Source organism: Neocloeon triangulifer, unplaced genomic scaffold, assembly GCF_031216515.1.
Source record: "Neocloeon triangulifer isolate White Clay Creek 2 clone unplaced genomic scaffold, ASM3121651v1 ptg000017l, whole genome shotgun sequence".
NCBI lineage: Eukaryota > Metazoa > Arthropoda > Insecta > Ephemeroptera > Baetidae > Neocloeon > Neocloeon triangulifer.
Genome location: NW_026775559.1, coordinates 8,205,996 through 8,228,354, shown reverse-complemented (window position 1 = coordinate 8,228,354; position 22,359 = coordinate 8,205,996). Strand labels below are relative to the sequence as shown.

Below are 22,359 nucleotides of genomic sequence, written 5' to 3'. Positions count from 1 at the left end.
ATCAATTTAAAAAACTTTCGGAAATGTGCTGACCGCGTATATGGAGGAGGAAAGAGTCGTTTTTCTGCATAGCCGGCGGGCAGGCTCTGGATATATCTCTCGTCGGCCGCATTTAAAATATACAAAAAGTGATATGCAGGACGGCCTCTGGAGGATGTGCTCGGGTGGTTTTTACCCCGTGCGAGAAAGTGAGTGAAGGACCGCAGATAAGTAAGGGCTGAATCAGCACCCCCGACACCACCGGGTGCTCGTCGGACGAAGCAAAATGTAATTCCTGGGAGAAAAAGCCGCTCGCAGCCAAAATTTAATAGAATAATAATTTTTAGCCCTTTTGTGCCGCGTCGAGTAAATTAAAGCTGGATTAAGCGAGAGAGCTCCGTCGTTATTGCGTTTGCAATTTTGCGTGTGTGCCGCTTGGGTAAAGAGTTTGCCAAGCATAGAATCAGCGCACTCATTGGGAAAAGGTTTCATTTCGCGGATTACGCCCGACAATCTGATTATGTAACCTGGATTAGAAAAAATTAATCGTGATGCTGTCTTGCTAATTTGGAGGAAAAGCAGGTTCGTTAACATTTTCCATTTTCTAGCTGGCGACGAAACGAAATTCATTATGCATTCAAGTCAGGGTGGCTTATTCAGTTGATTATGTAAGAAAGAGATACACGCCGCTTCAAGCAAAACTGATTTTTGCCGGCTACTTTTTTCGTCCCAAATCCGGCGGCATTTTGTTGAACAAACGACGAATTCATTCATTCCGCGTAAAGCTCTCGACGAATGTAAATGAAGAAGGGAGAAAAAGAGAAGGCTTGATGATGATAATTCTTGTGCTGCCGCTTGTCTCTTCCACCCAGCAGCTCTTGATTACACCGCGCGGCGCAAAAGCAGCAGGCAGGATAATAATAAAAAAGATTCATGCGCCGTGTAATTTAATTTTTGGCCTTTAACGAACACAGTCGGCTGCAGATAGCGCTCTCCGCTGACAAATGTATACTTTTAAAATTCACCTGCGCTCGCTGTCCGAAACGTCACAGAATTTTGAACAAACCCTGGCTTGTTAGTGAAAATAAAAGGCACAAGAGCGAGCGAGGCGAGCGCCAAATGAACTCGGCGCGTGTATGCAAAAAGGGGAGCCCACCGCGTGCGCCGACTTCATTTTGGGCGAATTTGTGACATCTCCCATTTTATATTTCACTTGTTACTTTCTGTTTACCCATGGAGAAAATTGCGCTTTTCCTGCTCTCTGCTCCGGCACACAGCGAGAGAGCCCAAATGCAAACTACTGCCGAGGAAAAGCCCGGCTGCTCTCTGTGCGAAATTTGCATTTTATGAAACACCGAGAACGCAATTTCGTCTCTGCCACTTGTTTTATTAAATGAAAAATTTACACTCGAGCTGCTGCATAATTTTATTATAACTCGTGCGCTTTTCATTGCAGAACCCAACTTTGTCGGATCCTTCGATATCGGCAACTACGTCTACTTCTTCTTCCGCGAAACGGCCGTCGAGTATATCAACTGCGGCAAGAACATCTACTCGAGGGTTGCCAGAGTGTGCAAGAAGGACACTGGAGGAAAGAACATCCTCAGCCAAAACTGGGCCACTTACTTGAAGGCTAGGCTCAACTGCTCCATTCCAGGCGAATTTCCTTTCTACTTCAACGAGATTCGTGAGTATCTTTTTTCAACAATATTAATTTTAGGAATTTATTTTTAAATTTATATTTTAAACCTTAATTTGTCATATTTTATTACAGAGAGCATTTACAAAGTGCCCGGTGATGATGAAAAGTTCTACGCAACATTCACTACCTCGATGAATGGTCTGATGGGCTCTGCAATTTGCACTTTCACCATCGAAGACATCCAGACTGTCTTCAAGGGAAAATTCAAAGAGCAGGCCACTAGCAGTTCAGCTTGGCTTCCTGTCCTTAGCAACAAAGTGCCTGAGCCTCGACCAGGCGAGTGTGTCAACGATACCGAAACTCTACCTGGTATTTCTTATTGGAATAGTGAATGTGCAAACAAATTAATATTGCTTTTTTTAGACACCGTTTTGAACTTTATTCGCTCTCACCCTCTGATGGACTCGGCTGTGGGTCACGAAAACCACAAGCCGGTTTTCTACAAGCGCGATTTGGTGTTTACCCATCTTGTGGTGGACAAAGTCAAAGTGATCACTTATGGAAATGAGCAAGAATACACAATTCACTACGCTGGTTCAAGTAAGTTTTTGAAACAAAGTTGTGAAGAAAATTATTAACTGGTACTTCTTTTTAGATAACGGCAAAGTGCACAAAGTTGTCCAGTGGTACGATGCCAATGGAGATTCATTCTCCAACCTTCTGGATGTGTTTGAATTGACTCCAGGGGAGCCAATCAGAATCATGGAAATCTCTCAGAAGGTAGTAAAATACGATCTCAAAGTTATCAAAAAATAATAAATATAAAATTTAATTTTCCAGCACAAATCTCTGTATGTGGCCTCGGACCACAGGGTGCGCCAGGTCGACCTAGTGATGTGCAACAGGCGTTATGACAACTGCCTCCGATGTGTCCACGACCCCTACTGCGGATGGGACAAGGACACCAGTTCCTGCAAGCCTTATGCCAAAGGGTGAGAGCCAGTTTTTAATTAAAATTTGATTCTTTAAAAGTAATAATTTCTGATCTTGTATTGCAAATTCAATTAAAATAATTGAGTTTAATATGCAATTATGCATTTTTCATGAGACTTTTTAAATTTACTATTTACAAAAATCTATAAGACAAATTTTAAAATTAAATCCAATCATATTTTCAGACTTTTGCAAGATGTGACCAACAGCTCAGCCAGTGTCTGCGAAACAAGCATCACCAAGAAGAAGATGGTGGTGACCTGGGGCCAGAGTGTGCACCTGGGCTGCTTCGTGAAAATGCCTGAGGTGCTGAGCAGCCAGACAGTGAGCTGGTACCACCACAGCAGGGACAAGGGTCGCTACCAGATCACCTTCCGGCCAGACAAGTACATCGAGACCTCTGAGCACGGCCTGGTCATCATTGGGGTGCGCGAGGCAGACGCTGGACGGTACGACTGCTTCCTCGGTGGCTCCCTGCTGTGCAGCTACAACATTACCGTGGACGCCCACCGGTGCAGCGCACCAAGCAAGTCTCAGGACTACCAGAAGGTCTACTCAGATTGGTGCCACGAGTTTGAAAAGTACAAGCTGGCCATGAAGAATTGGGAGAGAAAACAGGAAGTGAGTTCAATTCTGTTTAAATATTAGCATGAATTTATATTTTTGGCACAAATAAAAATTTTGAAACAAATTTGAAGTGACGAGCAAAATTTTAATTATTTTGTTAATTTGCAGCAATGCAGCTCAAGGTCAAATGACAGCAGCAACCAGAACAGCCATCCAAATGAAATCTACCACAGGTCATCCCGGCCCTTGGTCTGATTCCCTCAGCCACCTCAATAAGACTCGAACCTGATTTCAACCGTAGTTCAACTTGAAGGGACAATTATTTTCGAGTGAGCTGGAGCATGAATGTGTTGCCGTGTGAATCTGTCTACTGAGCTAGCAAAAATCAGTTGATTGCTCGCTGCCCGGCTGCCGAAATAAGAAGATTCTGCCTGTCCGAGAGGCGACGGCCAGCGAGTGTTTCTGTGATATTCTAACTTTCTTATGGACAACTATGCAAAAAAAACTGAGTATTTATTACCACTACTATACCACTGAGGCCGAACGAGCTACAAACATATGTGAATGATTAAAAAGCAAAAAAATGCCAGCAAATCAAAAACTAAATTGGAGGGATAAAATTTGTGTAGAAACTTGCTTCGGGTTATTTTGACTATATACTTTTGCATTACTGGCTGGTCTGTGATGACTGAGAGACACTTTCGTAGAAAACTATCGGCGGAACCTCATTTTTTGATAAGAGAAGGACATCAGTGATGCAAATTGCTAAATAAGAAATGGACCTATATATGTGTACTTTTGTTGACATTCAAAGTGTATAAATGGAGAAAATATTTTGTGTGTAGTGGCCAAGTGACTGTACGAAGTAAATCTGAGTTTTGCGCCGCGATTCGACGTCCAATTGCGCGATTCGAGTGAGATCGAGCAAAAGCTGACCGGTGGGACAATCAACGAGCCGCAGGAGTGGACGATGCACCGCAATTAACCGCCGGTCAAGATCAAACACTGCAGCCAATCTGTTGTACATTATAAATGAGCGTAGGAATGCATTCTCGCAGAGTAACAAAAAAAATGTACATTACCCTGTAAGTTGAATAATTATTTAGACTCGCTACACAATAAGATGACGATGATGATGGCTTTTCATCTCTACTTAAACTTTAAGAGCTTGTTACATTATCAAAATCTTTCAAACTAAATGTGTAAAATTTAAAAGAGCGCCAGATAAGGAGATTGTATTGTAAAAAGATTAATTATCACACTTCTGAATGAAAAGCCAGGTAAATGAGAACGAGTGCAAATTTAAGCAGGGCAAGAAAGAAAAATCTAAATTGATTTCAGCCTTGTCACAGTGTTGTGTAAATATAGAACATTTTCGAGGCATGTAGAAAAAAAAGAAAGCTAATTCCGTATACACAAAAGAGAAAAGCAGATCTTAAATTAAAGTAAAAACAAATGTATGTTCACCACTGCAATAAAAAAAGTACGGCGGAGCAAATTTCCTCGTTAATTTAGAAGGGGACAGTAGAAATTTTGAGTGTACTGCAAAGCGCATTATTTTTTAGTTCCAACGCCAACTGCAGCAAAGTGTAAAATTTTATTACTTGAAATTTACAGAAATTGGAATATAGCAGAACATTTTGTGAATCGATCATGAGAAAATAAAACTATTATAAGAAAGAACAATACATTAATTATTGTGTTCTTTGTTTGATTCCCAGAAAAAAATTAAATCACTTAATCAGAGTAAGTTAAAATCTCTGTTTATTTCAAATGAGTACACTTCTTTACAAAGGTTTGTCATGAATGCAGTGACAAGTCAATAGTTTTAAAAATATTAGTAAGGGTAAAATTAAAAAGAAGGATTTTTGGATTCCATTTGTCAACCATTACAAAATTTCCTTCGAGTATTTCAAAGTAGAGTTACTGAAAATATTTGTTATGCAAACTTCATCAAATTTACATATTATTTTGGGGAGGCCAGAAGAAGGGTTGGGTGCCGAAGGACGGCGAGGCAACAGGCACCAGTGGCCAGGAGCTCCTGGGGGCAGCCTGAGCTTGCAGGGCTTTACGACGGGCCCAGTACTCTTCAGCACTCTCAGTCAGAGGGTGTTGGGGCTAAAAAGAATTATAGCAATGAAAAAATCAGGATTTTCTTTTCACTGGAAAAAAATTGCATACCTTTTGTTGAGGCCTGAATGTGGCTTGGCCCATCATGGGCTGCTGCTGGTGCCGAGGAAGGTTGGGACGGTCGTGACGGACCAGCTGGACGCGGACTTCGCGGCCACACTGGTCAGGCAGAATGGCGAGCAGCTTCCTGCGAGCCACGGCCGCAGCCCTGTGGCTTTCGTACTCGAGCAGGGCGCGGGTGGCGCAGGTCCAGCGCACGGCACGCACCCCTTCAGTGTGCTCCTGCACCAGGGGCTCCAGACGCTCGCGGACACCCGTCCACGGCAGGTTGGACACCTCCACCTCGCAGTTGTTGCGAGACTCGGACACTCGGATTCCGGTGCGTCCGCTGCCAGCCAACTGCAAAATTTTCAAACAAATAAAGGGTTGAATTGTATTTTAGGATAAAAATTGTAACTATTGTTTATGTATGATATAAATGCTGGGCACATTTTTTTTACATATTTTAAGCTCAATATTTAATTAAACATTATTTCATAAATATACACAAAATGGAATAGAAAAGACTAGAATTTTGAACATATGAAAATTAGAGGACCTCCAAACCAAAACGATTTTTCACAAAAATAAACAAAATAAATCGAGAATCCATTAATGATGAACAGAAAAGAGTTCACAAGTCATAAGAAAATTAATTTGAAATTAAATCTCTTGGTCCTTATTTATTTGTTCAATTACCAAAGTGCAACAAAATTATGATTTTTTTAACAGAAAAAAATAGGAGCATAAAATGGTGGATAAAATGTATGTGTGAATAGGTCACTAAAAAATTCTCACATCAAAATCACGAAAAGACCCATCGATGAATTTGTCCAGTGGGGGACAGTAAAACTTCAACCATGGATCATTTTCCATTGTTGGGCTGTTCGGCTCAAATCAAACCTTTTAGCACAATGAGGGAAAAGAAAAACTGAAGAAGGAGCAGCTTTTAGTTTGGAATCTCAAGTTGGAATGTTAATGAAATGAAAACCGATCTGGTGCATGATATGACAAATTCCAAACAAGATAAAACAAAGCGGATCCAGAGTCCCAGACATCCAGACGGAAGACAAGGGAGGGGGAAATCCTTTTTTTCCTCCCGCCCAGTGGAGCAAAAGCGCAAAAATGGAAAATGTTGCAAGCGCGCAGTTCACTCTTCACTGACGACCGCGGGTGAAATTAATATACATACCGCGTGTTTGTCCAGGGCATGCATGGCCGCTATCGCGTCCTGGGTCCTGCAGAACTTGACGTAGGCGAATCCACGGTGGGTGCCGTCGAAGTCGAGCATCATCCTCACCTCGTACAGCCGTCCGAAGGCCTCGAAAAGCGGCACGAGCACGTCCTGTGACGTCACGCGACAGAATAAAAGGTTGGTGATTTTAACTCTGGGACTTTACCTCGAAACAGTTGGACGGGATGCGGGACACGAAGAGCTCTGCAGAGGCCGGGGGCGGCGGGTCGTTGCCCCAGCCGGGACACGGGCCGCCGTAGCGACGCTGTCCGTTTTCTTGCACCATCACGTAGCCGGTGCGTTCGACCAGCTCGAAGAGGCGCTTTTGCAGCCCTTCTTTGTCCAACTCTTTGACCCTGTCGCCGGGGGTGTCACGTCTCGGGGGGTGGCTGCGGGCACGGTGCGACCTGTCACGTTGCATTTTGGGCCGAGAATGGCCCTCGAGGGACGTGGACGTCCATTTTCGGACGTTTCTCAATCGTTCGGTTTTCTCTTTTGGGAAAAAAGCAGCGCGAATTTTTGAAAGTTTTGGAACTTTCACTCTGCGGAATTGCGCTCTAAATCGAATAATATATATGCAATGAAACTGCATTATAACATAATGAGTTAATTAAATGGGGCCTGGAGAAGCTGCTTATAATGTTAACTCAATAAAAATAAAAATAAATCATTTTGCAAGTGACTTTCATGCATGGCATTGTAATGAATGAGCTTCTGCATAAATACCAAATGTGACGTGGCAAAAACATTTTTTGGTCATTTTAAAGTTCCATTTCTGAAAATCTGAAGGTATATAACGTGTGGTGCTCTTATTTATTATCAAATATTCACATACTTCGATCGTCTTTGTATATGGCCATTGCATAGACTTTTAAAGTGTCCGAATATTGAACCGCGAAATGCGCGCGCCGCCGCGCGCACTCCGTTGTATTATATTTCTCTATGTTATAATAAACTCAGATTCGTTTTGTCTATCACATAAGACTGACGTCTCTCATTTCGCGCTCTCGGCCACGGCCGAAATCACGCAGCCCTTCTAAGTCCATTTAGGTGTGTGCGGCGAGAATCGGCAGGGTAACTTGCCGGGCATCAGATCAGCATGAAAGTCTCGCCGCGGCCCCGCGCCGGGCCGCCTGAGAGCTTCAGTGGAACACACCTCAAACGTAATGGAAATGTAGTTTACATTATTTTCGATTGTATTTTTAGTTAAGCCTTTTACTTAACATAGAGATTAAAATCTTGTAAGTTACAACGTAAGAAGCAAGGTAGTAAAGAGTCGAGACATAAAAATTATGATTTTAAAATATTTTCGTTTTTTTTTATTCAAGCATTATTTTTTATGAACGGTGATTTTTTTCAAATCTAGCTATTATGTACATACTACAATGAAGGTTATACTCAACGGATATTTAAGGCATTTTTACACTATTTGCTTTTGCACATAAAACATTTAGTTAAATATGATCAATAATAATAAAAAAAAAATTAAAATCTGCTTAGATGTTTCTTTGTTATGGTTATATCTTTGACAAAGTTATTATTACTAAGGAATACATTCGAACATAAAAAAAACAATATTATTTTTAATATGTGTCAATAGCATTAGATAGGAAGCTCTCTATTCATCGTCAGCTCTTTTAAATCTCTTTCCTGGACTACGGGGAATTACTTTTTTGCCAACGTTTATTTCGTCAACCAATTTGTCCAAGTCACTTTGAATCTGGAAATTAAGTAAATAATTTATACTCATTTCGCCTCTTATGATTAAAAATGCGCAGTTGTTTGAAAATTGATTGTACCTCTCCCATGGTGTAGCCATTGTCCCCATAAGCCACGCAGGCGATCACTTGCTTAGGTTTGAAGTAACGGAGAAAAGCAACAAGTTCTTTGTGTCCGCAGTGTCTTGAAAGGGCTATGCGAATATTGCGACCATCCTCAATCTATAAATGCAAAACTATCGTCAAAAATGATATATTCATTGAATTGAGGAAACTCTTACCCGGCTTTGTTTGGTCAAATTCTTTGCAAAGTATAAAGCGGATGGAATAATTTTCAACCTACACGTGGCTGAAGGTTTGCAATTTATTTCTCGCTAAATAATTCAGATAAATTAAATATAAATAATTATGAAACTCTAATTTTTTAAATTTCAAAATATCTGTTAAAAAAAAGACTTGTGAAAGAAAATAACTGTAAAAAAAATAAATGAATTGAATTGAATTGAAGTAAAAAAAACATAATTCACATAAATATTATGCGCTTGCCTCCATACAAATGTGTACATTGCGCTTGCTTTCATTTTCCTTTGTGGTCAAACAACATGTAATTTCCTTAATCCCTTCATAATATTGGAATGAATCTTGGTGCATCCAAATTTTAATATTGTATTTGGTGAAAATTTCCATTATGATTTCTTCTGAACCAACATATGCTGAAAGTAATTTAATATTACTTTTTTATCCTCCAACTTTTTATAATAAATATAAGAAAAAACAAATACATATATTAACCTGGTTGTTGGATTTGAATGAATGTATTTTTGTCCTTATTCAGAGCTCCATCTATTTCTTCCTTTATCATTTCCAAGCTTTTTTCTAATGTTGGGAAATCTTTTGTTTTGTTTACTTGATGGAAAAAAGTTGTATCTAAATAAACCAAGTCCATCTCCTTAGCCGTTCCGTCTTCAAAATGAAGCTCTTTTATATCGGGCAGCTGTGATTCATAAAAGCGGAAGTCTCCAGTGAAGAGCACTCTTCTGTTATTTTCACGCTCAAAGAGAAACCTATAAAAATTTGATTTTTGACTTTTTTATCTCAAATATTATATAATATTACATGCATGAGCCCAAGCAATGATTTGCTGGTATTGTAGTGACTGCCAAGGTGTACGGATTAGGCACCACTTCCCTTTGTTCACTGGGACTGTTTTTTCGAAGTTGAAAGTTGATTTCTATTGTGTACTTGAGACCCAACTCCAATACTTCAATCATTGAATCAAAGCGATCAGTGGCACGATCAGCGGCAGATGAGTTGCTCCAGAATAATTTGCGCCTAATATTTCTAAGAATTTGCAGACTTTCTTTGGTGCAGTACAGTTTTGTGTTTTCAAATGGAGTGTTAATTAAATTCTCAATACTTCGCATATGATCTGCAACGCACAATTAATTGTAGCATAAATTCAATTCTACATTATTATAATATTTATTTCTTTGAAAAAAGTCATGTTTACCAAAGTGGCAGTGAGAAAGGAAAATTGCAGGGCAAGAGTTTAATTGATCTTCATCAAATCGGTCAGCGGCAACTCCTTCAAAGCCTTTTATGAAACCATCAAATTTAAAATGTTCCGTCTCCGCACCCTCACTTATTTCATCTTGCATTTTCCTTAACGCATTTTCCGCCTTGATTTAGAACAGTTTGCGTTTGAAGTGTCTTTTTAAACTTAAAATAATAGTCATCGTCAGACCTGTTCCTTGGTGAAGTCATTTGGTATGACGCAGGGAACTGCTTTAGTTGGTTTGCACATTTGTATCAGGGCTTTTACTTCCTCATGCGTCGCATGAAGGGTGTGCGCCACAATTATTTCCTGTCCACTTTCTTCGACCTGCAAAACAGCGTAGCGCATTATTCTATTAATTTTAATGCACCTGTTCAGTTTGTTTTAAAACTTGCCATTTTCAAATGTTCATCACCTCCAGCGTTGCTCTCAGACCAAGCGTCTTGCAATTTGATTCTCAAACCCAATTCATGGTTGTAACAGGGATCCTAATTAAAATTTTACTGGTTGACAAAAGGATGTAAGATTTGTATAATTATTGCAGTACCAAACACATGTGAATGCGTGCTTTGAATGAGCTAGTTAAATAAGGATCCATTTGTGGAATGCATTTGTATTTTTTGTTCATGTTCCAAGACACATGAATTGCTTCTCCAAAGTGCATGGCTAGCTGATTGATTATGTAGCCTTCCTTCTCGGGTTCATCTTCAAATAAATAAAATTTTAAAAATTACTTTTTAAACGTAAAAGCTATTTAAATTTAAACTGATTAACGAATTAAATCCACCTCGAGTGTTTCCAGTTTCCATTCAATTTGATTAAGTAATAGTACTATAATCTATGATTTCTATTCATTTTTATTTTCTTAATTAAGTTGCAGTTTAAATAATAATTTATGTTCTACTCACCAGAATGTATGTGAACCCTGCGGTAAACCTCATGATTTTGTACATTGTTTTCACTTTTAAAATTCTCAATCCTGGTGATTAAATCTTTGATCAAAAATTGCACACTTGGAAATTCATAAGAATTGTGCCGCAAAAACGAACAGTCAACGTAAAGTGCGTCTAAGCATTTTAAGCTTCCGTCTGGGTTGCGCAAAGCCCTTATTTGTTGAAGTTCGTCCTTAGAGTAGCGGAAATCAGATGTGTACAAAATTGTTTTTTCTTCTGTCTCAAACAAAAACCTGAAAAGAAAATAATTATTATCATTCTAGAATTTTATAAATGCACATTTAAAAGGAAAGTGTCTGCCAATATTTGAATTTGTGAAAATTTTTGATACACACATAGACGAGCCGGTGCAGTGGTTGGCTTCAATTGTTGTCACTATCAGTTCCTTATTGTCTTCACGAGGCAAAGTAATTACAAAGGTTTCATTAACATCAAATGATTTAACTTTAAATCTTGAGACAAAGCGACGGTTGACATTTTTAATTATTTGCTCAGTTCTTTTGCTGCAAAATAGTATTTGTTCACTTTTAGATTGGCAATCATCGGCTGCTCTCTTGCAAAATCGCTGAAAATCGTCTAGAAATTGATAGACCAACTTGTTTCTTCAAAATTTTAATATAATACTCGCTCTTTTTTTATACCATTGTGGACATTTGAAAGGAAAAAATATTTGCATTTTTCCAAGTTTTCTTCTATGAAGCAGTCCACAGAAATGCCTTTAATCTCGTGAATGACAGCATATGAGTTAGCCGTTATTTCCTCTGTTTCAAGTTCATTCTCATCGATAGACCCATCAAATGAATTGGCCATATCCTTTTAAAATCTAGATCAAGAATGGATCATATTATACATAATTATTGTATGGTTTACTTTATAGTATCTTGAAACTCGCAGACAGTAAATAATTTTGTTAGGAATTAAATCAAAAATTTTGAATTTTGGTTTTTATGAATCTGCTTTACACACACTTAACATCAAGAACAAAAGACAGTACTTTATGCTAATTATAATATAAACATGCATGCACATTATCAATCATTTGGAGAATTAAAAATTTTATAATAAGATCATCCATGGTGATGAAAAAATGAATGATACCAATTATCCTAAACATTGAAAATTAATATTGTGTAAATAACACATAAATTAAAATCTAAAATCAATACAAGTCCCCAGCAGTGATTATTGTTAGTTGTGAGCCGCCGTGAAAGTCGGCATGAGTTCATTTTGCTGATTTATTATAAAATATTTTAATCCATGGTTTTATGTTTCTTGTTTTCAACAATACACATTATAAATATATCCTCTATTTTTGAGCTCCCACTTATTTTACATAGGTTCTATTATATAAAATTATTTTGATTATTTCTGACACTATGTGCGCTATGTGCTAAACGTACAAACAGGAATACTGGAAATATAGAAAATATTGGCCCGAAAATTTCCTTTTTTTTCTGCAGATCAAAATATGTTAAAAGACAAAAAAATATTTATCACTTGTAAATGTAAAGCTTTACCACACCCAAAAATAAAGGGATATTAAAATTTTTTAACTCATCTTGTTGACTGCGAATATCAGAGAGTCAACGTTGTACTTGTTAATTTCTGACTTTCAATTAATTTGTTTTTATCAAGAAAACTCTAAAAACTTTATAGTTTATCCAATAAATCAGCTTTACATACCGTTGCTGGCCTTGACGCTTGCTCGATCTCAACAGACTGGTGTTGCTGTGCAAAGCGAGACGCAAGTGTACTGGCGTACTTTTTGCACACCAGAAGGAGTTTTTTTTTAATAATGTGACCAGGAGGAGGGGGGGGAGCCGGATGTTCCACAGACTGATTTGGGCAACTCTCGCTTGCAAGCGCCAACTGCCTTGAGCCTCTGCGTAAGAGGCGCGTGCATATATAATATAACAAGTGAGTCATTTATTTGAAGGGCTCACGCTCAGGCTCATTGGTCACCAGTAGGCTCTGAAGCTCACTCTTTTAAAATTGAGGGCTCGTGCTCTCGCTCGGGCTTAGCATTTTTAAATTTTGAGGCTTGGGCTTGCTCTTGGGCTCATGCGTGGCTCATGATCCCACAAATTGCCACTTTTAAAATTTTTCCTTAAATCTTTAAGTGAAACACTAGGAAAGCCGCTGATACTCTCTGTCCGCTGAAGTGCGCTTTTAATTTTAAGTAAGACATTTAATTAAATAGTGTGATTTTTGTTGCTATTTGCTATTCATTGGTTGGTCCTTTGACCATTTAAACGGCAACGTGAGCAACGTCATTATATTCGTTTCTTTTTCAAAAATTCGCAAAAATTGAATAAAGCAATATTTATAAGAAAAGTAGATAAAAAAAGTTAAAAATCAAAGGGTGAATTTTTTTGTCTTGAGCAATCTGAAACGCAAACAAATAAGGCAGCAGTTAGTGAAGAATCAAAAAATTTTATAATATAGACAAGTATCGGTAATTTTTTATACAACAAGCATATTTTGTGATGCGAAAATCATGGACCTAAGGGATGTTGGGACACGGGATGTCACTTTTAAAAAATCGTTGATTTTTTTATCATTTTTCATTACAAATTTTATTTACATTCAAACTCCGATTTAATCATTTAGCCCAATTTTCTGGTTACTAATATGATCCTTAGGGTCAATAAATGAAGCAGGTGCATAATGGATTTTGATGTCCAAAGGTGGTACATAGCCACTGTAAAATCTAGACCAAGAATCGATCATATATTATCAATAATTATTGTATGGTTTACTTTTATAGCATCTTTAAACTCGCAGACAATAAATAAGTTAACTAATTAAAAGAATTAAATTTTAAAGCTATACCACACCCAAAAATGAAAGCGATATTCAAATTTTTTTATCTTACCTCGTCACTGTGAAAGAATATCATAGAGGGTTTATGTGCGCTTTTAATTTACCAAATTTTAATCAATCTTGTGATTTGTATGATATGCCAATATAATGCTAGAGTTAATTGGTTGATCCTTGTACTATTTAAACGGCAACGTCATGCCGGTTACTTATGTTCGCTGTTTGTTATTTTTCTGAAAATTCACATTGAATAATGATAAGATTATTTTTTAGGCTTGCATAATCATATCTGGTTTATAAATTGCAAAAGTGTAGTTGTGTTACTGTTGTCTTATAAAACTTCAGAAATGGAACACACTTGACCTTATTTTTTAATAATTTCATTTTAATCTGGTTTTTGATTAAAGAAGAATGCATGCGTTTATCGCATCAAAAGAAATTAGTAACAATTTGGTCAAATAAATAAATTATATTCTGATTTTTGAAAATCCATTGAGCCATTTAAATGAAATTTTATCATTTTAAAATTTAATAAATAATATGCCGCGCTCTTCAAATTACAAAGTTTATAGGTGTAGCTCAAGGGAAAACTGGTTTGCTTTTTGCGAATTTCTATTAATTGACTTGTTTTGAAACAAAATTAGAAACTTTTTTATGTATTTAAATCCTTTCTTATGGTTATATGAAAACATGCGGATGGGCTGGGATGATTGCATTTTTCGACCAAGAATGGCCCACATTATATTTTACTACAATATATTGAACAATAATTTTAAATATTGAATTAAACTCTATTCTTTGAAACCGCAGTCCAATTGAATTACAGTAGAAATAATTTTTGATGGTGCTCCATTAAAAATATATTTATTGTCACACAGTTAAAGTTAATTTTGTATCAGTTTTTAGCTTGCAAAACATTTCAATTCAAAGCTAATAAATCCAGTGTACATAAATATCATAATTTTAGGTGAATATCGTATTTTTTTTCTGATTTCAATTTGCTAAAAGTTTCTCTTTTTCTACTTTTGTAGAATTGCCACATTGGTAGTTGATTGGTAGTAAGAAAAGAACAGGAAAAAACATTTGATACACTATTAAAAAGTTTGAACCTCAAAAATTACTATTGTTCAGTTCAGTTTCCTTCTCTTGGCAGGACTTTGGGAGGTTAATTTCTTGTTGGCATTGATTTCGTCGACAAGTTTGTTTAAGTCACTCTGGATCTGTAATAAACATAATTGTTTTTATTTTCCCTCTTTATCAAGCAAAGTATTATTTGATATAAAATTAAAATCACCTCTCCCATGGTGGAGCCTCCCTTTGGGTTATCCACGCAAGCAACGACTTGCTTTGGTTTGAAGTAACGGAGAAAAGCAACAATTTCTTTGTGCCCACTGTGTTTTGAAATAGCTATGCGAACATCTCTATTGTGATCAGCCTCTCTTCGTTCAAGTTCCAACTTTTGGCATACAGAATAAACAGATCAATACTAAATTTTATATTTTACAGCAAAAGTTAAAACTCACCCGACTTGTCATTTCCAACTGACTTGCAAAGTACATTGCAGTTGAATAAATTCTCACACATGTCTCAACATAGTACGGTTTGCATTGTCTTGTGCTGTTCCAATACGGATATCTGTTACTCTTTTGAGTGTAGGACCCCTGAAAAAAATGAGTTTTGTAAAAATCCATTCAGATTCGAATTTACTTGCTGTCCTGCAAATATGTATGCTGCTTCGTCTCGGCGAGGAATCTGTTACCAAGCATGACTCAATATCTTTGAATCCTTTGTAATATTGGGCATGCTTATCATGAACCCAAATTTTTTTTCCAAATGTCCGGCTTAATCTCTTGTAGATTTCTCCAGTGCAAAGGTATGCTGTGTGTGATTTACAAAATTAGAATTAAATTTAATATGTTTTGGAAGTAAAACATGCCTGGTTGCCTGATCTCAATGAATGCAAATTTGTCCTTTTCAAAATATTCTTTGATTTCGCTTTCAATCATTTGCAAGCTCTCGTCTTCAGTTGGAAAATCTTTCTTCTGGTTCACTTGGTTGAAAAATGTAGTGTCCAAATAAACCAAGTCCAATTCTTTGACAGTTCCATCCTCAGAATGTAGCTCCTTGATATTTGGAAGCTGGACTTCATAGAAACGAAAATCACCGGTAAAAAGCACCGTTTCTTTGTTTATGGAATTTTCAAATAGAAACCTGTAAAATTAAGTAAATATTTTGCTAGTCGACTTTAAAATGGAATAAACGTTACATGCAAGAGCCCAAGCAGTGATTGGCAGGAATTGTGGTGACTGTGATTGTATAAGAATGTGATGCATCCCTCTCCGGTAGGTTCGGGTCATAGCACCTCTCCATTACATCAATTTGAATTGAGTTCACACCCCATTTTAGAGGTTGAATCTTTCTGAAGAATGAGTCATAATATCTTCCTTGCAAGTTTAAATTTTCTTTTATGTTGTTCAGAATTTTGAAGCTCTCTTCAGTACAATAAAGAGTTGAGTTTTGAAACGGGGTTTCCAGAAGATTTTCAATATTCTGCATGTGATCTATCAAATTTGGATTATATAAAATTATACAGATTAATTGTAAATTTGCGTGTTACCGAGGTGGCAGTGAGAGAGGAAAAAGGCAGAGCAAGTTTGTACATGCTTGTCGTTGAATCTGTCAACAGCAATTCCATCAAAACCTTCTATAAAGCCGTCAAATTGGAAGTGTTCCGTTTCTGCAATTTTCGTTGCCTCCTCAAGCATGACATTTAACTTGTATTCAGCCTAAATCAAAGTGATTTTAATGTCACAAAAGAGCCTTACTTGTAGTTTCAAATGTTTTTCTAAACCAAACCTGTTCCTTTGTGGTCTTCCTTGGTATAACGCAGGGTATTGCTTTTGCTGGGTTACAAATTTGCATCAAGCCCTTTACTTCGTCGAATGTCGCATGAATGGTGTGTGCCACAGTGAGCTCAGGTCCATTTTCTTCGATCTGTAAGTTACCTCAGATAAATTATAAGTGATTATTTTTTTGTTTGATCTTGCCATTTGCGAGTTTGATTCTTCTTCCTCAGTGATGTTTTCGGGCACAGTATCTTTCAATTTTATTCTCAAGCCCATGCCGTTGATGTCACAAGAAGAAGACTATAAAAATTATATTAAGAAATTTTTAATTTGCAATAAAAAAAATTAAATATATTACCATGCACATGTGGATGCTCGTCTCAGAAGCATCAGTCATATACTTATCCATATTTTGTACATTGTTATACATCTTTTTTATGTCAGATGAGATGTGAATTTTTTTCACAAAGTGCATTGAGAGCTTCTTGATCATCAGTGTCTCCTTTATTAGTTCATCTTTAAAAAAATATTAGAATTGTAATCGTTGTTTATTAAAGAAATAAATTATTTAATAATTTTAATTAATCAAACTTTTTTGCTGTGAAATTAATTATGTAAGTATGTTTATTTGTATTTTATTAACTCACTTGAATGTATGTGGACTTTTTCATTTGGATTTTCAAACTTCTCTATCTTTTCAATTAAGACGCGAGCCAAATTGTCTACAGTTGGGTATTCAAAATAATGATGCTCCAAAAAAGAGCAGTCAACATACAGTGTATCTAAACTTTTGTAGCTGCCGTCTAGGTTGCGTAGAGCTTTTATTTGCTGCACTTGGTCTGTTGTGCAACGAAAATCAGATGTGTAGAGAACAATTTTCTGCTCCGTCTCAAACAAAAACCTGAAAAATATTTTTTTTCCTCAGAACAAATGGAACGCTCTCTATCGATATTTTAAAGTTTGATGCAATTAACTGAGAATATAAATAAATTTCTGTTAACTTTTTTAACTCACATTATGGAGCCCATACAATGATTTGCATCAATCGCCGTCACTTTCAGTTCCCTGCCATTGGGTAGGGGAATTTTAAGGGTTTGATCGATATCAAATACTTCTATTTTGAATCCTGAAAATGAGACTGAACCCATCACATTCATTATCATTTGCTCAGTGCGGAGGCTGCAGTAGAGTGTTTTTGTGGGACTGACATAATATTGCCGGCTTCGATTGACGGCCTGCCCACAAAAGCGCTGAAAATCCTCTAGAAAATTTGAGACACATTAATGATCAGCGTAATTATAATTTTAATATCATTTGCCTTACCTTTGTGGTAATTTGAAAGAAAAAACAAGTCGCATCTTTGCAAGTTTTCCTTTCTGAAGCAGTCAACAGAAATCCCTTCAATTCCATCGATGAATCCCGAAAATTCGTTGGCCATTATTTCCTCTTCTGTAAAAGATGAATAGAGAATCAATAATTAAAATTATATCGCTTTAATATAATATTTTATCTTCCTGCAGATACCCTCATTAATTATTCATGGTCCTTCATTAATTTTAATTTTATATTTAATTATTGATAAAAATTTAAGATTGATAGTTTATATTTAACTGCAACATGCAAGAAAATTTAGCGATTTAATAAGTTCAATTAGTTAACCCATCTCAATCTTATACTGGCATCCCACGATTTTTGATTTATGATTTTTTAATTTATTAACTCATTATTTTTTTTTTAACATTGGCATATCTTAAATAATTAATCACCAAGGCACAAGGCTCAACCAAAGCACTCAACCACTAAGTTCAATATTATTTTTGTGCCCACTAACACCAGACCTGTTAAAATTGCAGATAAAAACCTTGCAAATCCCTTAATACATACATTTTCGTTTGAAAATGAGAATAACTAAATTAGTGTTGTTTTTTATATTGAAAAAATACATAACAAACAAATATTTCACATAATTTCAAAGCTTTAAAACATAACAAGACTTGCTAATATTTGATAAATGTTTTGCCTCATCCTTCATAAAAAAATGCTATTCTAAAATCGATGTCTCAATTCTTACCTCAGCACATAACTTAGTGCCTGAAAAAATGTCTACTGTTTCCCTCACTATTATTTGAATCTAGCTCTTGATTATAGACTTTACGGAACTTTTCAAACAATAAAGAGAGCATAAAAAAACAATTCCTGACCTGCTCAAGCTCCGAGTTGTTTACGTTTAAAAAGTTGGTAGTTGGTGTGCTTTTGTACCGCTGCTGCGCTGCTTTCCTAAGAACCTAGAAGCTAGCAGTAGGAGAGGGATGCCTCCATCCCACATCCATCCTTTGCTTTCATTGCTTTCTGTCAGCCGGCTGCTCGAGCAGCAGCAACAATAAAATAATAAGTTTAGTGTGGCGAGTGAGCGAAAGGCCAAATTTTAGACTCCTTCGCGCGGATGCAATTTTTTTTATGTTTTCGTTAATTTAGAGGAATTATATTTTCAGATTTTTGTAGTTAATTAATTGAATAACTTATTATTTAAATCTTCAATAAATATGGCCAATGGATTGAAAATTTTATTTAGCTAGACTAGTTAAATCGCACTTTTCACACAAAAATACTTAGCCGTTTTTAAATATATACAAAAAATTTCTGGTACTGACGAAGACCTACTAAGTTGCCGAAAGTTGCATCCGTGCATCCGTGGTCGAGACGTTTTTGCAGAAGATGAACCTGTAAAAAGATTGCGCACACTGCGAATTTAATAATTTGACACGATACTGGTTTATGTTGGTAAAGCAATTAACGGTTAATTCACGGAATATTGCGGAAAAGGTGGAAAATCCGTGGAAATCTTTCACGACGAAGAAATGGTTTTGCGTTCGAAACAAATCCCGACAAAATCACAAAACCACTTCAACAATAAATTATTATGCCGTAATAGACTGCGTGCCCGGACTGAGGCGGCCTTCGCCACAAGGAACACAATGTACAAAAACGTTTTTCACCTGTAGAACAACGAGAAAGTGGCCCGCAGGTCGTAAAACGGGCTAAAAGTGGGCAGAAAACGAAATGTGCGTGAATGAGGGCGTTTCCAATATGATCAAAATCACATAATCGGCCGGTCAAGTAGCTGCAGCGCTCGATTGGCGTAACGGAGGCGTATTAAAATAGCTTTTAATTGTTGATGAAACTTTTCCTCACTGGCGATCTCATCTCACTTTTGTCACGTGACTCCGCAAACACCAATGAAATGAGAATAAACCATGCACCACACGCTCCGCGTCGGGTTCTCGTAGGACAGATCTGTTTCAGCAGAGTGCCACCACTGCCACCAGGGGTTTTCGGGGGCACTCGGTCGCGCCTCTGGCGGCAATTTCAAGTTGGAGTGCGCTGAAAAATTTAATGGGACGTCCATCTGTGCGCTGTGGAAAACAAGCATGTCAATTTGAAAACGGCCGATTATTTTTTTATGACATAATGGAGTTCTGGGCTCCAATTTACGATTATATTTCAGCCTTACAGAATTAGACCTCTGGAGTCAAAATTCAATGGATTAATAATGCTATTCAAAATTCGAAGTCGAATCTTACCTTGGTGTTGCAAAAGTTCAATAGATCTAATCTAGTGGTGTGCCCGGCCGTGCGGCGCGCGCGGCGGAAATCAAATCGCGCCCCCCTTGCTGGTCCTGAAGGGTAGCCCGACGTGATTTGCATACGCGCGCAGCTGACGGGGCAGGTGCGCCGAGCCGCGGGGTCCTCCCGTTCGACCCCGGCGCGACTCGAAGGTGGCCCCGAACGATAATGGCGCCTCCGCGAGCGGTGAACGGAGGCGGGGAGCGTGTTGGAGTAGGCAGCACAGGGGTGCCCGGTTCTTGCCACCTGCAGGACGCCGTCGTCCTGCCGCTGTTCTCTCTCTCGTCTGTCGTCCTCTCGATGGCCAGCGGCTACTTCCGCTGCTCTACCGAGCGCCGTCCACTCGGTCGTCGTGACATAATTTTTCCCAATGATTTAACTCTTATTTGCTTATTTTCCCAAATTCAAATTTCTTCTTTCTCAAAATTTTAACTTCTTTTTTTTTCTGAAATTCAATTTCTACTTTTCTCAAAACTCAAAATTTATCTTTCCCAAATTTCTACTTTTGTTTAAAAGGGGCTATAATTTTGTTGTTTAAAATCCGTCAATTTTTTATATTTAAAGTGAACTGCTATTTATTTTCCTTGCCCTATCTAGTTACAGAGTTTTCTTTATCGCGCGCGTGTTATTTCTCGGTCAGCACTAAAAAAGTCTTTTCTCCGTCGTTTCTCTGCGAGCGGCGGGCAGTGTAATGGCCCACTGGCTGGCTCCGCGGCTCGAAACGGCTGCTGATTGCAACGCATAATTTTGCCTAAAACACATAGAAATGCACATTTTAGCACCCAGCCTATTTTGACTATTCCGTATTTATGCTACCTCTTAGGGCCTTTTGGGGCTGTTCGCTCCGTCCCTTGGTCGCATTTCGGCCGGACTTGGCAGGAGATAATCTAAGCAAGTGTTTCGGACACCTGGCGCTATGTGCAAGTCTCAAACCTCAGTAGGGCTCTCGGCCGACCACATGAGTTTAATGCGCGGCTGTGAACTCCGAAGAGAACGAAGGCCCTTTGCGCATTCTTGACCGGAGCTCCAGCAATCCGATCGAATTTTAACGTGCGGCCCTGAACTCCGAAGAGAACCTTAGACCTTTTGCATCGTTTGGCGATTCCTATAGAATGCCCCTTTTGCAGGGAAAACGGCGCTATTTATTCCAAAATCGAGCACCTCCCTTCGGCCATCACTTTTGTGTTATTTCTTTACTTTACTTTCGCGGGGTACCTTCTGATTGGGGCGGCCGGTCAAAAGCGAGCGGCTGTATTGGCTTGAGTGGTGGGTGTTTTAAGACTTGTTTTAAGACTCTACGCAGCGCGCGCTGAGAGGGATGAAAAATACAAACAACAAGACTGCGCGCTGTCGCAAGTTCGGCACTCTCGGAAGACTCAAAATTAATTCTAAATTGAATTATCCGAGAACCGATTTTTCACTTAAATTCCTTGGCCAAGGGTTCAACTTAAAATCTTGAACTAAATAACGCTCAACTCTAACTGAAAAAAAAAACTTTAATTCCAAATTCATAAAAAAAAACATCGCCTGTTTTTATTTGAGACTTTGCACGTTTGCGCCCCTGCAAATAAGATTTAATTAATTTCCTATGCATGCATTCCATAAATTCTATTTTTCCTTTTCCTTCTAATTTCTAATAGACCAATTACCAAAGAAATTGTTGCGCGGCGGCCACTCAATTATTATTCAGCCGCCGAGCGAGAGACAGAGTGCCTCTCTCTCTGCGTGCGCTGTGCAGGCGAGAGAGGAGAGACACACACAGGGCCGGCCGAGAGACGGCCAGCGAGAGCGAGCGAGTGAATTTATTTACTGGCGCGGCATTTAATTTTTCTCCCTTTTTAATTCGTTTTAATTCCGCTTCCCTTTGTTTTCTCTCAACTCAAATCTCATTTGCTAACTGAAAATTACTTCCGTTTTATTTAATTCTCAATTTGCACTTTCTCGATTCTCTTTTACTTTTCCCAGCATTTAAATTCAAGCGCTCAAAACTAATTTTATTTTTCCATGCAACTTTCAATTTCAATTCTACATACAAATTCTCATAAATTGCTGTCAACAATTAATTTTAAATTCTCAAACTGAAACGGCTTAAAAATTCAAAATTCTTTTCGAGCAATTAATAGAGAGAGCCGTGAGTTTTGGCAACTCCGGCCATTCCGGTGGTCCATCTTCTTGGAATTCTTCTCCTCGGCTGGTGAGAACCGACGCGCAGAGCTTTTCTCAAGGGGGTGTTGTGCGCGCCAGGGTTGTAAAAGTGCCA

General features: G+C 37.9%; 4 protein-coding genes across 13 annotated transcripts in view; 1 reads left to right on the top strand and 3 right to left on the bottom strand.

The window, feature by feature from the left end:
• The window catches only part of LOC132203708 (semaphorin-2A), a 292,313-nt gene extending 287,445 nt beyond the window's left edge, over positions 1–4,868 (top strand). For all 3 annotated transcript variants that reach the window (XM_059631661.1, XM_059631660.1, XM_059631659.1), the window contains 7 exons: positions 1,436–1,666; positions 1,754–1,990; positions 2,045–2,221; positions 2,277–2,401; positions 2,462–2,613; positions 2,800–3,235; positions 3,350–4,868. In XM_059631661.1, the coding sequence (XP_059487644.1) occupies positions 1,436–1,666; positions 1,754–1,990; positions 2,045–2,221; positions 2,277–2,401; positions 2,462–2,613; positions 2,800–3,235; positions 3,350–3,436 (1,445 nt within the window). In that variant the 3' untranslated portion in view covers positions 3,437–4,868. The remainder of the gene's footprint in view (positions 1–1,435; positions 1,667–1,753; positions 1,991–2,044; positions 2,222–2,276; positions 2,402–2,461; positions 2,614–2,799; positions 3,236–3,349) is intronic.
• A 65-nt stretch (positions 4,869–4,933) lies between these two features.
• On the bottom strand, positions 4,934–7,749 carry LOC132203091 (dead end protein homolog 1-like). Its single transcript, XM_059630559.1, has 4 exons — positions 6,751–7,749; positions 6,543–6,695; positions 5,363–5,710; positions 4,934–5,299 (listed from the first exon to the last, which is right to left on the bottom strand). The coding sequence occupies exons 1-4, from the start codon at positions 7,174–7,176 to the stop codon at positions 5,141–5,143; spliced, it is 1,086 nt and encodes a 361-aa protein (XP_059486542.1). The 5' UTR covers positions 7,177–7,749; the 3' UTR covers positions 4,934–5,140.
• A 188-nt stretch (positions 7,750–7,937) lies between these two features.
• LOC132203090 (protein artemis-like) lies at positions 7,938–14,327 on the bottom strand. Of its 3 annotated transcripts, none has more exons than XM_059630557.1 (14): positions 13,686–14,327; positions 11,452–11,633; positions 11,146–11,386; positions 10,766–11,043; positions 10,405–10,562; positions 10,253–10,345; positions 10,047–10,184; positions 9,813–9,981; positions 9,419–9,731; positions 9,095–9,366; positions 8,849–9,015; positions 8,584–8,676; positions 8,384–8,524; positions 7,938–8,304 (listed from the first exon to the last, which is right to left on the bottom strand). In XM_059630557.1, the coding sequence occupies exons 2-14, from the start codon at positions 11,618–11,620 to the stop codon at positions 8,203–8,205; spliced, it is 2,334 nt and encodes a 777-aa protein (XP_059486540.1). In that variant the 5' UTR covers positions 11,621–11,633; positions 13,686–14,327; the 3' UTR covers positions 7,938–8,202. The 3 variants fall into 3 exon arrangements, with proteins under 3 accessions (XP_059486540.1, XP_059486539.1, XP_059486541.1); XM_059630556.1 differs by lacking the exon at positions 13,686–14,327 and adding an exon at positions 12,494–12,622; XM_059630558.1 differs by lacking the exon at positions 13,686–14,327 and having other exon boundaries at positions 11,146–11,313; positions 11,452–11,619.
• Positions 14,328–14,739: 412 nt separating this feature from the next.
• On the bottom strand, positions 14,740–19,648 carry LOC132203088 (uncharacterized). 6 transcript variants are annotated; one of them, XM_059630552.1, is made up of 16 exons: positions 19,473–19,576; positions 19,128–19,197; positions 18,678–18,836; positions 17,800–17,925; positions 17,491–17,737; positions 17,124–17,377; positions 16,835–16,992; positions 16,678–16,776; positions 16,487–16,624; positions 16,248–16,416; positions 15,897–16,191; positions 15,567–15,841; positions 15,342–15,508; positions 15,154–15,291; positions 14,925–15,086; positions 14,740–14,850 (listed from the first exon to the last, which is right to left on the bottom strand). In XM_059630552.1, the coding sequence occupies exons 4-16, from the start codon at positions 17,912–17,914 to the stop codon at positions 14,758–14,760; spliced, it is 2,310 nt and encodes a 769-aa protein (XP_059486535.1). In that variant the 5' UTR covers positions 17,915–17,925; positions 18,678–18,836; positions 19,128–19,197; positions 19,473–19,576; the 3' UTR covers positions 14,740–14,757. The 6 variants fall into 6 exon arrangements, with proteins under 6 accessions (XP_059486535.1, XP_059486536.1, XP_059486533.1 ...); XM_059630553.1 differs by having other exon boundaries at positions 19,134–19,197; XM_059630550.1 differs by having other exon boundaries at positions 19,138–19,197; positions 19,473–19,574.
• Between the last annotated feature and the right edge of the window lie 2,711 nt (positions 19,649–22,359).